This window comes from Bubalus bubalis, chromosome 14 (genome assembly GCF_019923935.1).
Source record: "Bubalus bubalis isolate 160015118507 breed Murrah chromosome 14, NDDB_SH_1, whole genome shotgun sequence".
NCBI classification, from domain to species: domain Eukaryota; kingdom Metazoa; phylum Chordata; class Mammalia; order Artiodactyla; family Bovidae; genus Bubalus; species Bubalus bubalis.
Window position 1 is genome coordinate 20,688,748 of NC_059170.1, and position 15,527 is coordinate 20,704,274.

The 15,527-nt window shown below is 42.0% G+C and overlaps 1 protein-coding gene across 8 annotated transcripts in view; it reads right to left on the bottom strand.

The window, feature by feature from the left end:
- CBFA2T2 (CBFA2/RUNX1 partner transcriptional co-repressor 2) overlaps positions 1–12,540 on the bottom strand; it is a 147,334-nt gene extending 134,794 nt beyond the window's left edge. For 4 of the 8 annotated variants that reach the window (XM_025263635.3, XM_025263634.3, XM_044927732.2 and 1 more), the window contains exon 1: positions 12,352–12,539. In XM_025263635.3, the coding sequence (XP_025119420.1) occupies positions 12,352–12,385 (34 nt within the window). In that variant the 5' untranslated portion in view covers positions 12,386–12,539. Of the gene's footprint in view, positions 1–12,351 lie in introns of all 8 variants that reach the window. The other 4 variants (XM_044927731.2, XM_044927729.2, XM_044927728.2 and 1 more) reach the window with 2 other exon arrangements.
- Positions 12,541–15,527: the final 2,987 nt, after the last annotated feature.

The window sequence follows — 15,527 nt, forward strand, 5'->3', positions numbered from 1 at the left end:
TCACTACTACTTGACTTTCATTCATTGCCACCTACTTCCTTCCAATGCTCTCCCCATTCCAAAACTCCAAAAAAGGCAACCTACAGTTTTCACCTACAAATATATCTGAGAAATGAGCACACTTAAATTCTTTACTTGGAATTTCAAAGGCAAACCATTCAACAGCAAATCACTCTGCCTTTTTCACAAGACAAAAATATTTAAATTTCACTATGTGCCAAAACCAACCAGTCACATATTTATATGCTGCTGCTAAGTCGCTTCAGTCGTGTCCGACTCAGTGCGACCCCATAGACGGCAGCCCACCAGGCTCCCCCGTCCCTGGGATTCTCCAGGCAAGAACACTGGAGTGCGTTGCCATTTCCTTCTCCAATGCATGGAAGTGAAAAGTGAAAGGGAAGCCGCTCAGTTGCGTCCAACTCCTAGCGACGCCATGGACTGCAGCCTACTAGGCTCCTCCATCCATGGGATTTTCCAGGCAAGAGTAATGGAGTGGGTTGCCATTGCCTTCTCCAACGGGTTGCCATTGCCTTCTCCAACATATATATATATATAGACACAAATAGCTGTCAAAAGACAGGAAGCAAAAAGCAAAGGAGTAAAGGAAAGATATACTCATTTGAATGCAGAGTTCCAAAGAATAGCAAGGAGAGATAAGAAAGCCTTCCTCAGCAATGCAAAGAAATAGAGGAAAACAACAGAATGGGAAAGACTAGAGATCTCTTCAAGAAAATTAGAGATACCAAGGGAACATTTCATGCAAAGATGGGCTCGATAAAGGACAGAAATGGTATGGACCTAACAAAAGCAGAAGATATTAAGAAGAGGGGGCAAGAATACACAGAAGAACTATACAAAAAAGATCTTCACGACCCAGATAATCACAATGGTGTGATCATTCACCTAGAGCCAGACATCCTGGAGTGTGAAGTCAAGTGGGCCTTAGGAAGCATCACTACAAACAAAGCTAGTGGAGGTGACGGAATTTCAGTGGAGCTATTTCAAATCCTGAAAGATGATGCTGTGCAAGTGCTGCACTCAATATGTCAGCAAATATGGAAAACTCAGCAGTGGCCACAGGACTGAACAGGTCTGTTTTCATTCCAATCCCAAAGAAAGGCAATGCCAAAGAATGCTCAAGCTACCTCACAATTGCACTCATCTCACATGCTAGTAAAGTAATGCTCAAAATTCTCCAAGCCAGGCTTCAGCAATATGTGAACCGTGCACTTCCAGATGTTCAAGCTGGTTTTAGAAAAGGCAGAGGAACCAGAGATCAAATTGCCAACATCTGCTGGATCATCAAAAAAGCAAGAGAGTTCCAGAAAAACATCTATTTCTGCTTTATTGACTATGCCAAAGCCTTTGACTGTGTGAATCACAATGAACTGTGGAAAATTCTGAAAGAGATGGGAATACCAGACCACCTGACCTGTCTCTTGAGAAACATGTATGCAGGTCAGGAAGCAACAGTTAGAACTGGACATGGAACAACAGACTGGTTCCAAATAGGAAAAGGAGTATGTCAAAGCTGTATATTGTCACCCTGCTTATTTAACTTATATGCAGAGTACATTATGAGAAACACTGGGCTGGAGAAAGCACAAGCTGGAATCAAGATTGCCAGGAGAAATATCAATAACCTCAGATACGCAGATGACACCACCCTTATGGCAGAAAGTGAAGAAGAACTAAAAACCCTCTTGATGAAAGTGAAAGAGGAGAGTAAAAAAGTTGGCTTAAAGCTCAACATTCAGAAAACTAAAATCATGACATCTGGTCCCATCACTTCATGGCAGATAGATAGGGAAACAGTGGCTGACTTTATTTTCCTGGGCTCCAAAATCATTGCAGATGGTGATTGCAGCCATGAAATTAAAAGATGCTTACTCCTTAGCAGGAAAGTTATGACCAACCTAGATAGCATATTCAAAAGCAGAGACATTACTTTGCCAACAAAGGTCCGTCTAATCAAGGCTATGGTTTTTCCATGCTGGTCGTGTATGGATGTGAGAGTTGGACTGTGAAGAAGGCTGAGCGCCGAAGAATTGATGCTTTTGAACTGTGGTGCTGGAGAAGACTCTTGAGAGTCCCTTGGACTGCAAGGAGATCCAACCAGTCCATCCTAAAGGAGATCAGTCCTGGGAGTTCATTGGAAGGACTGATGTTGAGGCTGAAACTCCAATACTCTGGCCACCTGATGCGAAAAGCTGACTTCTCATTTGAAAAGACCCTGATGCTGGGACAGATTGAGGGCAGGAGAAGAAGGGGAGGACAGAGGATAAGATGGTTGGATGGCATCATCAACTTGATGGACATGGGTTTGGGTAGACTCCGGGAGTTGGTGTTGGACAGGGAGGCCTGGCATGCTGCAGTTCATGGGGTTGCAGAGTCGGACACAACTGAGCGACTGAACTGAACTGATACATCAAATTTCTGTAAGTTGAGTTACATCTATTTTTTAGTATGTTTGTTACATTTAATTTTTATTTTATTTTTTTAAAAATTTATTTTAATTGGAGGCTAATTACTTTACAATATTGTAGTGGTTTTTGCCATACATTGACATGAATCAGCCATGGGTATACATGTGTTCCTCATCTTGAACCCTCCTCCCAACTCCCTCCTCATCCCATCCCTCTGGGTCATCCCAGTGCACCAGCCCTGAGCACCCTGTCTCATGCATGGAACCTGGACTGGCGATCTGTTTCACATATAATAGTATACATGTTTCAATGCTCTTAAATCACTGAGAAGTTATCCCAAAGTAACTTCTGAGTTCAATATACTGACCACATACCCTTAGACTAAAGACAAAAAAACCATAAACAAAGAGGTTTATAAACTGAATTTCATAGTAACATGGGTTGGCAATCTTGGAGCTATTTTCAGTATATTCTAGGTTTGGACAAATAAATACATTATGGATTATGTGAGTCGGGTTTACAATCCCTAGGTAAGAGAAGGGGCTTAAAAATACAGGAAAAATAAGATAAAGGCTAAATAAACTTTGTGGTATTGGAGGTGTTAGTCTGAACACACAATTCTGAAATCAAGTTCCCTTATCAAGTTTATGATCAATCTCTCTATCCAAAATTTGATTCCCTCTCGTAGTACTCAAGCTTGTGCTAACTGAACACTAATCAACAAAAGTCAGATGACTAAAACTGCTATTACTGACAACATCATTAAGCAACTAAAATTGCCATTATGAACATCATCATTAACGTACAAACTCAGGTTGCTTCTCCAGCACAAGATGAATGGTCCCAGAGCCATGGACCACTTTGGCTGGAGAATCATAAACCAGAGACATCCTGACTTCCCAAAACTACAAATAAGAAATGTCACAGTAATGCCACATAACAATTAGTCCCAGCCTCTTTGTTCTTCCTCTAAAACATAACCCTAACTCAAAGACCAGGTGGGTTTGAAATCCATACTTTGCTGCAAACTCCCATTGTCAGAGTTTGGCTTTCAGTACTGCGGGCATAGGAGCCCTCTGCTCAGTTTCGGTTTTTATTATATTTAGATAAAAATAGAAATAAACTTAGATATATGTGTATATATATGTATGTGTATATGTGTGTGTGTATATATATATGTGCGTATATATACACATAGATTTCTTAGCTCTGCCCATTGAAAGGATCTGAAAGCAAAGACAACCTATAGCAATGAGCATACATAGGAACTAGATCTTGATTTCTAAATAATTTTCTCCACTAAAAGAAATTAGGAGAGAAACATCTTAGAGAAATAGCTGATTCCAAAGTTCAGGTAGGAAGATAAGCCTGGAACATCTTTTTTGTGCCAAAAAGGAACTGGTTCAAGAATGTTAGGAATGTGTCAAAAGCTAGCTTGAAGGGGTTCCCACTGCCGAATCTGGGACAATGTGAAAACCACAAAAAATAATGACAGTAACAGATTATGACCTACTGCATAAAATATGAATCCATATTAATACATACAAATAAAGGTAAGAAAATGCTCTCCAGCAGAATATTAACCAATAAGCAAAGAATAAAACTGATAAGCTGAAAAGCAAAAAATAAAAACTGAAAGCACAGTTCTGTAATATGAAAGCACAACTATCACAGTAATAACTGACTCAGGCAAACATCATCAACAGATGTTACAACTACTGGATAAAAGTTTGATGAAATCGAGGTATTTACATGGACTCAGTATCTCCCACAACATTACTAATTAAAAAGGAAAACATTAAACTCTATAGTGGAAAAACCTGACAGACATCATCTTAAATAAGTGATCAAAGTTATCATCATCAGTACTGAACAAATGGATATCAAACGCTTCCTGATATGATGCAATGGGAAGGATATAACATTACTCTGCAATATTCCCGTCAAAATGCATAATCTGAATCTATTCATAAGGAAGGCAAATTCAAATTGAGAGACACTCTTTGAAATAAACAGCCTATACCATTCAAAAAAGACAAGATCATGAAAGATAAGTCTGAAGGGTTCTTTCAAATTAAGGAGACTGGAGATTAAACAAATATTTTATGCAGATCCTGGATTGGATCCTAGATTAGAAAAATTTTTCCCTATAAAAAACATTGAAACAAATGGCAAAATTTGAATAAAGTCAGTATATTAGATAATAATATTATAACCAATCTGTATTTCCTGATTTTGGAAAGAACATTGTTGTGGTTACATAAGAGAATGTCTTAGTTTACTGAAAATATACATTATCATATTTAGGGTAAAGAAGTATCATATTTGTAACTTACTCTAGTTTCAAAAATTAATATGCATAGGTAAAAAGAATATAGGGACCTCCCTGGTGGTCCAGTGGTTAAGAATCCAGCTTCCAGTGCAGGGGATGGTGGTTCAATGCCTGGTGAGGGAACTAAGATCCCACATGCTTTGGGGCCACTAAGCCCCTAAGCCGCAACTGCTGAGCCCAAGAACAACTGCTGAGCCCAGGGGCCACAACTAAAGAAAAGCCCTTAAGGAGGAGCTTATGAAAACTTGAGCTCCTAAGCTCCTAGCAGCTCCAGGCAGCTAGTGAATGAATGCCAGAGGAGCTAAGACCATCATCTCCTCTTCCCCACCTCAGAACCTGCCTCTTCTAAGCCACTGCTACTTTTAATTTAGGCCATTAAGACTTGCTTTCTGCCAGCTTCTGCCCTGTAAGGTTGATGCGACTTCTCAAGAGAGAAACAAAATGAATCATAATCACTTTCTCAATACTAAGGACAAAGAAATACTGCCAGATTTTTGGTGGAAAAAAATATCACTAGTGTTTTAACTTCTATGGGGGATGGGAGAGGGAGAGGATAGTGGTAAGGAGACAGTAAACCAGCTAAAAACTATGTGAAATAGAGGAAAATGGTGATTTTGATTAGTGAATCTCTAGGGATATAAGGTAACAATGAATAAATCTGTGCTATCTGAATGTCTGTTCTCATGTGGCTTCAAAAAATTAAAAGCAGGCAGGACCTTTGCATTGAGATGGCTAAGTTAACAAAGGAATAAGGGAAACATCTGTATGAGAGGAAAAGGTCAAAGCGGTGTGTCAAGGGAACTCTGCTATGCCTGGTATTAACATTTCACTTGAATTGCTGGAGAGGTCAGATTACATATTTGTCGCCATCAGCTAATTTAATTGAAAGGTCTAGCCAACTCCAAAGCTATCAATTCAGACAGAAGGATACCTAGCTTCGAGTACCTCTGAGTTTTACTTTGATTTCTGCATTTAATTACAGGAATACAAAATAGAGGGGCAGAACCATATTTTAAAGAGCAACATTCCAAAGTAAAGGTTCACTGTATAGTCCATATACTATATTTGATGATCCATATTTGACAGCTCCTCACAGGGCCATGCAAAATGAGCACGGACATTTCTTGGGCTTTTGATGTTCACTGCCATCATGTGCTTCACTGCTAAAATCAGGAAACATATGGGATGAATTGGTAAAAGCTGCTGAGAGTTTCTGCTGCCTTTTTGTTTTCTGTTTTTAATTCATGGCTAAGGCCAATTCAGAATACCTCTAAACAAGACCAAGATCTAATACAGCACTCTTTAAACCATATCCATTCACAGGATATTTTTAAATAAGAAAAGATGTTAGGGAAAGAAAGGTGTTGAAGAAAAATGACGGGAAATCAAGTATCTTCAGAGAACACTGGGATCCTTGGGAACATATGTCTAAAAACGTATAGTTTAGCTAGTGAAAAGAAGAAGCCACATGGTAGAGAGTGAAAAATGTGGGTTTTGGACTCAGATCTCAGTGAATTCAGTTATCAGGACTGAACTAAGTGTGAATAGTTTGTCTGCTACTGGTTAACTCTGTGACCTAGGGGAATTTATTTAACTTCTCTGAGACTTATTTTCTCATCTGTAAAACAGAGATACTAACTCCCTCTCAAGGATGTTTTAAGAATTACAGAGATAACATACATGAAAGGAGGTTCCCAGGTGGCATAGTGGTAAAGATTGGCCTGCCAATGCAGGTGACATAGGTGGCTTGGGTCTGATCCTGTGTTGGGAAAATCACCTGGAGTAGGAAATGGCAACCCGCCCTAGTATTCTTGCCATAGAAAATTCCATGGACAGAGGAGTCTGGCGGGCTACAGTCCATGGGTTCAAAAAGAGTTGGACACAACTGAGTACAACATATATGAAAAGTGCCCCCCAGCAGAAAATCTAGCAAAGACTTTTTTGTTAAAGAATTCAACTGGACTTAAAGTCAGATTCAGTTGACATATCTGCTATAGACTCATTTTACAAGTTTAATTTATGATACCCCAACTGCTATAATTTCAGATAGCCTCAAGGCCTTGGAGAGGCCTGAGACAAAAACCAGAGACAGAGGCAAAAGTTACTTAACCAGCCATAATAAAACCCAGAGACAGACTCTGTCACATGTAAATATACTAGCTCATATTGCACATGGGGCCAGTCAATACAGCGCCAGAAAGACCCCTCCTCTTTGTAATTTTACTAAAGCAGAAACGATAACTAGGGGAGAGATTCTCCCACAGCCTTTAAACTTTCAAGGATCTTAAGTAAATCCTTACAACTGAATGATCACTTTCTATGAAGTTCAAAACAATACCCTAAAATTAAGAATTGAGGCTAAAACCAGCAGTAAGAAATTTTACTTCCTCATCTTTCCTCCTGTTTTCCTTACCCTGGAGGAAGTATGAACTCGGAATTAACTCATCTTTATCCTAGTGCTACATGCATCCACTGTATTCTTACTTAAACCACCTTTCTGGTTTAAAGGCTTCCCTGATGGCTCAGAGGTTGAAGTGTCTGCTTGCAATGCAGGAGACCTGGGTTCGATCCCTGGGTCGGGAAGATCCCCTGGAGAAGGAAATGGCAACCCACTCCAGAATTCTTGCCTGGAGAATCCCATGGACGGAGGAGCCCGGTGGGCTACAAAGAGTCGGACACGACTGAGCGACTTCACTTTCTTTCACTTTCCAGTCTAAAAGCTTTCAGCAGCTACTTTAATGTTAAGAAGTCAGGCTCTGTGGTCACAAAAGATCTAGATTTTAAACTGTTCATTTATTAGCTCTATGTATTTCTAGGTGGCACCAGTGGTAAAGAACCCACCTGCCAATGCAGATAGATGTAAGGGATGCGGGTTCAATCTCTGGGTAAGGAAGATCCCCTGGAGGAAGAAAAGGCAACCCACTCCAGTATTCTTGCCTAGAGAATCCCATGGACAGAGGAGCTTGGCAGGCTAGTTCATAGGGCTGCACAGAGTCAGACATGACTGAATAGACTTAGCATGCACAGGTGAGATCTGAGTCAATTTCCTAGTTTGTAAAACAGGATATATAAATAAAAGTAAAGTATTAAAAGGCAAAAGGTGGCCCAAAATAAACATTCAATATTAGTCATCATTATTATGAGGCAAGGGTTAACCTCATTTATAGATCAAATAAACAAACAACTGAGTCTCAGAGGTAGAGTAACTTCCCAGTAGAATGGAACCTCAAACCCAAAGTCTGCCTCCAAATTCTGCTTTTTCCATTATGCCAAACAACCTATCTCATATATGCAAGTGAAAGTCGCTCAGTTGTGTTCAACTCTTTGGGACCCCATGGCCTATACAGTCCATGGAATTCTCCAGGCCCGAATGTGGAATGGGTAGCCTTCTCCAAGGCATCTTCCCAACCCACGGATTGAACCCAGGTCTCCTGCATTGCAGGCAGATTCTTTACCAGCTGAGCCACAAGGGAAGCCCCAAAATACTGGAGTGGGTAGCCTATCCCTTCTCCAGCGGATCTTCCCAACCCAGGAATGAAACCGGGGTCTCCAGCATTGCAGGCGAATTCTTTACCAACTGAGCTCTCAGGGAAGCCCTATCTCATGTCTATCCCTGTCGTTTTAAACAGGCTACTAACTGCAATTTACTAGTCTTTATTGTGTGGCCACAGGTTATGGATGTTTTTAATCTTATTCCATTTTTTCTTTTCATATCCTAATAGTTTGGGAGAAAAACTGACTGAACACACCAGTATGCCACAGCAGGTGATGACCCAGGGGAAAAGACGAGACCCAGTTTCTCCTTGTCAGTATCCTTACCTGGAATAGCCTCTCTCCTCTACAAGTGCATTTGCTGCTTTTAAATCTGCTATGATCTGGGCTCGAATAAGTACCCTAGGACTAGTGAGAGTACCTCTAAGCCTGAAGAACAAAGGAAATACAAACTTTCAAAACCAGAAGGAGCGAGTCATGCATGTAGGGAGAACTACCTTCAGAAGAATAACAAGGGACACAGCTAGACAGAGACAACACTCATAGGACGGGAGCAGGATAATTAAATTCCATATCCTCAGATGGGAAGAAAGCCAGCTGATGTAGTCTAAGTAAGTCAGCTTCCCAGGGTGGGAAAGGATGGAGAGTGGACCTGGAGGAGCCAACAGAAGGGACCTAATTCTACCTGAGAGTCTTCCTGGTGCACTTTCACATCTCTTCTTTCATCCTAATGGCTAAGTGCCAGACAAGGAAAGAGTTACTGAATGGGACAGTTCTCACCCCTTTTGAAGAGTACTGCTTATCTACCATAAAATATTTATGGGTGAGTTTTTCACTAATTGAGTATGGTCATTTATCATCCCACTTGTAATTGTTCAGAAATCTTTTAGGTTCAAGAATTTACGTATCTTTCTCCACCTTTGTGGATTTTGCACTTACCTACTAGGCAAAATAAATCACAATAATGCAGATACTATCACAACCCTCAAGGAATTTAATACTTAGGAGTTTGCATTCATATCTTAAGATATGGTAAGAAGACAGAATGAGTGCCACCAGAGAGGAAAGAGCTGTTGTGCTGTGAAAAGTTCTAGGACAGGTTTCGTTGCCATCCAGCCCCTGGCAGGCATAACTTCAGCCAGAACTCACTGTTATCTATTAACAAGGTTTCCCACAGGTCCAGATCTGGAGAACCACTCACCAAGCCCTCAACAGCCCCCCGTTTCCACTCTACACCCTCAGCCAATAAGGTTCATGCCTCATTCTCCTGGAAAAAGTCCCTCTCCTTCCAAATGTCACCTCCTTACCTGAACCTTACTTGGACCCTCAAAGAACAATTACAATGTGCCTACTCTGCATTCCCAAAAGCCCTTACTTTGAGAACTTAAAGCACTTTATCATTATCCATGTATTTGTACGGGACCTCTACTAGATTGGGGCTTCCCTGGTGGCTCAGACGGTAAAGAATCCACCTGCAATGTGTGAGACCTGGGTTCAACCCCTGGGTTGGGAAGATCCCCTGGAGAAGGGAAAAGCTACTCACTCCAGTATACTGGCCTGGAGAATTCCATGGACTGGGGTCGCAAAGAGTCGGACACGACTGAGCGAGTTTCACTTCACTTCACTTCTACTAGATTGTGAGATTCCAAGTCATCTGTATCCTTAGCCACTAAGAGCACTCAAAACAGTATGCCAGGCCCAGTGTAAGTATTCTACATATATTAACACATACATTCTACTAATATGTACATCACAGTAAGTCATCACAGTAAAACTGAAAAGGAAATGACAGGAACTCTCTTCTCAATTTTACAAGAGAGGAAAATTAAGTGCACAGAAAGGTTAAGTAGTGCTGAAAGTCTCAAAGCTAGTAAGGACTAGACCCCAGGATTTCAATCTAGGCACAACTTCAGAACTGAATTTCAACAGACATCATGGGTTGAGGGGAAGGTCGAACTACAAGATCAGTGGTCTCCACCACAGGGAGCACAGTTACTATTCACACACTGGGGTGTGGAAAGCCAAACACTGGAACTTCTACTTATATTTGTTTCAGTTCATCCTTTTGTAAAACGTCTATTTTTGCACATGTTATAAAATGTACATAATAGACAGTACAGTCAACACTGTAATAGTAACTTAAACACACATAATGTGTGTGCATACTCAACCATATTTACTGATACAAAGAACATTAAAACCATTTGAGGCCACTATTCTAGACTATTTCCTCCAGGGACTCAGTTCCTCCATTCTCTCTACCTAGCACTTTAGTTAAAAAACATAAGCCAATCAAGATTATAGGTGAACTTCAGAGAGGTAAGAGTTTGCTCTTATTTATATTTGGAAGCCCTACATCAGCTCAAGGACCGGTGCTTAGCAGATGGTCAATGTATTATGAGAACCTCATTTTAAAAAATTCTCTTCAGGAAAAAAAAAAGTCTCTCAACATTTTAATGCAACTTATAAATACTTCCGGATTTAAAAAAAAAACATACTAAACACATTGCCTAGAAATGTTATATAGAATTCTCTTAGGAAGACTATAAACAAACAAAAAACAAACCTTAGATACATAATAGAACCAAAAAATTGTACTTTAGAGCTTAAACAGAAAACTGCATAAAAGATATATGGGCATTAAAAAAAAAATCTAAGTTCATATTAAAGGTCCTTCCACTATACAGAGATAGTGTAACTTTGTCAGACCTAAAGGTCACCTCTGCTAGTCTCTGCTGAGTTAAACTCCAAGAGGAATAGATTAAACTTTCCAAAGCATCAACTGCAGACTTGACTATGAAGAGGCATTAGCTGGGTCCACCTACCTACTCTGCATTTCTTCAATCCAACATTTGATGGGCATCAAACAAAGAAGAGAGGCTGTGTAAAGCCCCCCTTTTATGGGTGGAAGAACCTGGGCTCTGAGGCTAAATCCACAAGGTTCCTCCCGTCCTCAGCTTCATCCTCTGCACAATGGGCATACACAAATACTTAATTCTTATCTATGTTACCAGGATTAAATGAGAGAAAACATGCAAAATGGATTTATCTGTTTCCTCATTGAACGTGTGTCTCTCCCTTCCCCCAGCTAAAACTCAAATCTTGAGTCTAGTTTATCTAGTTTGCTGCTATATTCCCAGGGCCAAAATGGTTCTTTTTATTTAATAAATGATTTAATAAGTACTAAATGAATAGAATGCAAACTGCCTGCTGCTCAAAAAATGTTGGCTATTATTGCTAACAAGAAACAATGAAAATTTTATTAAGAGGCCCACACCTCCTCCAAAGATCTCACATTTCTAGGAGGTACAGTTGATAAATGCTGAAAAGGAGAAATGAAGGTAAGAAAAACAACTGGATCATAAAGCAGGACTAACCTAAAATAAAATTAAAATCTCAAATAAATACACAATCCGAGCTGAATTTCGAGCTTTCCCGAGTGAGGTTCACCCTGGATGAGGTTTAACAGCGATTACAATGACAGTTTACACGCCTGTACGTGCCAGAGTCCGTATCAAGCCTCCTATTCGGCCTCACAAAACCCTGAACCGGGGTGGGGAAGGGCTGGAGATGTTCTTCTCGCCTTCATTTTGCAGAAGGGGGAACTGAGGCTCAGAGAGACCCAAGGTCACCGCCTGTAAGCGGAGGAGCCGCAATGTGAACCCCGGCAGTCAGACCCCTGAGCCTGCACTCAACAGGCCCCTCAGAGGGGCCATCCTCGCCTCTTCTACCATCCGCCACACATCCCTCGAAATTGGATGTGTGTAATATTTCTCTAGGGCCGGACTTAGTGGCCCCGGCGCCAGGAGAACAAAACAATCCTTGTCCGCCGGCAAGTTAGATGGACGCCGGCCCAGCCGGGTCTCCGAGGCCGCGGTGCCCAGAGACTCGCGCACACCACGAGCTCCGAGCTCTCGAGCGGTGCAGGAGGCTCCTGGGCGGCCCTAGGAGCCCGGGAAGGCCCGGCCTGCCGGGTGACCTTGGATCTGCCGCCCTTCTTGGGGCCTCAGTTTACCAGCCTGGCCTCGCGCCGGCTCGCGCCTGTGGAGCTGCAGGCCTTCACACGCCCCCCTCAGCCGCCCGCTTTCCCGCCCCGCTTACGCTGGAAGGCGGCCGCTCCAGGGACGCCCACCATCGCCCAGCGCCGCTGCCGCGCACCTCCGCCTCCACTCGCGGCCCGGGTCCCCCGCAGGCGCCGCTGCGGGACCTGTAGCCGCCAAGCTCGCCGACCCCACAGTCTCTGCCGCCGCCACCGCCACCGCCGCCGTTAGGCCGCGCGCCGCCCCGCCCCCTAGTTGGCCCCGCCCCGCCCGCCGGGCACGCCCCCGCCGCGCGTTCTCGCCCGCCAGACCAACGCACGCGGAAGCCTGGCCCCTAGACTGACTCCCACTAAACCTCGCCTCCTGACCTGCTCCGCCCCTTCCGCGCGAACCTACTACCCTATCCCGGCGCACCCTGCTTCTCAGTCCCGGCCCCCTTGCGTCACGCGCGCCCATCACGTGCAAGTTCCACGCTTCAGGCTTAGGGATTCCAGCTGTGGCCAAGGCAACTGCCAGAACCCAGAGGCGGAGCCCTAGGGGGCGGAGCTTAGGGGGGGAGGGCGCAATGCCTCACCTGAGTTCTCCAGGTTAAGGTCATTTCGCCTTTGCGCCTGTCTTTAGGCAACTCGCTTCCCCCGAAAGTGTTCCAAGTATTTAAAATGTCATGATCATAATGTTAATAACTGTTAGCTGTCATTATTATTACCGAGCTATTTTTATACACTCCATCCCGTTAATCCTTACAATGAGCAAGAGAAGTATTATTATTCCCCCTCTTCTATACAAGCGAATAGGGCTTTCCCACCAACGAGGTTGCTCAATGGGTACAGTTAACAAATAGCAGAGATGGGATTGGAAGCTAGGAACTTGTGACTTAAGACCCAGTACTTTGGACTACTCTGAAGTATTCTGCCTCCCAAAGTCTCTAAACTAAAACAAGAGATTAAAATTTCCAAACTCCTCTATATACAAAGATACCAAAAGCAACGTTCTTTTAGCTAGACTTGTCTTTTGCAAGCAAAAGACTGAGATAAAATAGTTGCAACATACTCAACAAAAAATCAATATTCAAAATAAATAAAGAGCTTCTTAAAACCAATAAGAAAAGTAAGATAATTTAATAGAAAAATGGACAAACAATAAATAGACAATGCACAGAAAATAAAATCTGAATAGCTAATAAACATTTTTAAAAGCTGCTCAGTCTTTCTAATAATCAGGACAACACCAAACAATGAGTTGCCATATTTCATGCAATAGATTGTAAATTCCACTGTGGGTCTCCATCCCAAAGAAATACTAGCTCATGTGCACAAAAAATTGTGTAGGAAAGAAGGTTGTGCCAGAATTATTTACAATAACAAAAAGTGGAATTGACTAGAATGTCCAACGTGGAAAACTAGTAAAACAAACTATGGAGACTAATATGCAACATTTAAAAAGTAGGTAAATCTACTTGTAATAAAAGGTTGCCAAGACATACTTGTTAACTGAAAAAGCAAATTCAAGTTCCATATAGTTATTCTTTTGCTTTACTTCCAAGTTTTGGATAAATGGATAATTTTTCTTAACACCTACATACTATGTACACTCTAAAATTGTGCTAAATCTAAGCCCACATGCCAGAGCCAGACAAAGTGGATATAAATTATAGCTCCATACTTACCAGCTATACAGCCCTGGACAAGTCATCCTACATTTCTAAGCCTAGGCAAGTAGTTCACAATAGTACCTAGCTTGAAAGATGTTGCATGAAAAGTACAATGCCTGGTACATTTTTTAAATGTTATACTTATTATTATAGGCACTTTCTTTTTTTTTTTTTTTTTTTGTTAATCTCTTTTCCCTCCCAGTACTGAGCCTCTACCCTTCATGCCTGGAAGTTGTTAACACAAAGTAGGTGCTCAAAAAAAGTCTTGCTAATGCATTCTATTACCGTTTGAATCCTGCCATATACGGCCTTGCCTTGTCTTGGCACTTAGCTATTTGGAATATAATAATTGAGCAACATTTGAAGTATTTTTATGATGTAGATATTTAAGAAATTTTTGCTGAATTAAAGGAAAATTCAGCAAAAGGAAGGAAGGAAGGAAGGAAGTAGGGACAATAATTAACTTGCCTAAGACAACATACTATGAAGCGGTTGCCTGGTCAAAGAGGCTAAACAGAATTTTCTGCCACAATATCACATTCAAGCTGATAAGTATGAATTTATTTACTAAACATATAGTGAGAAACTAGCCCGTAACTCAGTGGTTCTCAAAGTGGGCTACTGTCAATATCATTTGGAAATGAGAAACTGATTCAGAAACACACATTCACAGGCCCTGCTGATCAGGAAAGCCCCCAGGTCTGGAACCACAAGAGCTCCCCTCCAGAGATAGAAGGAAAGGAAAGGGGCTTCCACTTCTTTCCAAGGCTACCCACTCCAGTATTCTTGGGCTTCCCTTGTGGCTCAGCTGGTAAAGAAGCCACCTGCAATGCAGGAGACCTGGGTTTGATCCCTGGGTTGGGAAGATCCCCTGGAGAAGAGAAAGGCTACCCACTCCAGTTTTCTGGCCTGGAGAATTCCATGAACTGTACAGTCCATGGGGTCACAAAGAGTCAGACACAACTGAGAAACTTTCAACTCTTCCCAAAGTCTTGTCTGTCGTTGCCAAGTCAAATCTGGCTTACTTCTATGGCAGCCTCTCCATTGCTCTCAGGCTGGTCAGACAGGATGTGATTCCCATTGTGTACCAGGTCTCTAGCCTCACGTCGCCTCTGGGAGCCCCTTCCTCTCTACACACTACAAGCCCCCACTTTGCACCTATACACCTGTTAGGCATCATCTCATCTAGTACTTCCTCAGAGAAACCCTCCAGACCTGTCAGACCTCCTAGTGTCCACTCCTGTAGTACTATGCAGCTCTTCTTCGTAGCACAGAATCCATTTGTCATTTTGCATGTATTTTTCCCATTCTTGGATTACTATCCATCTTTCTCTATAGACCTCAAGCTCCATAAAAATTTCCTTTTTGTTGTTTTCCACTATGTCTCCAGTGTCTGGGACAGAGATGGCCCACCTGTTAAATAAATAAGGGAAATACTAAAGTGGAAGTAGGCACAGGCATCTGTGAGAGTACAAAGAGCCTTTCTAGTCAGCCCCCTTAACACCCTTCCCCAACACATGCCCTTGGGAGTCATACAAGCATCGTTAGGAAAGGAGAGAATCAATGCATTCACTAAATAAATATTT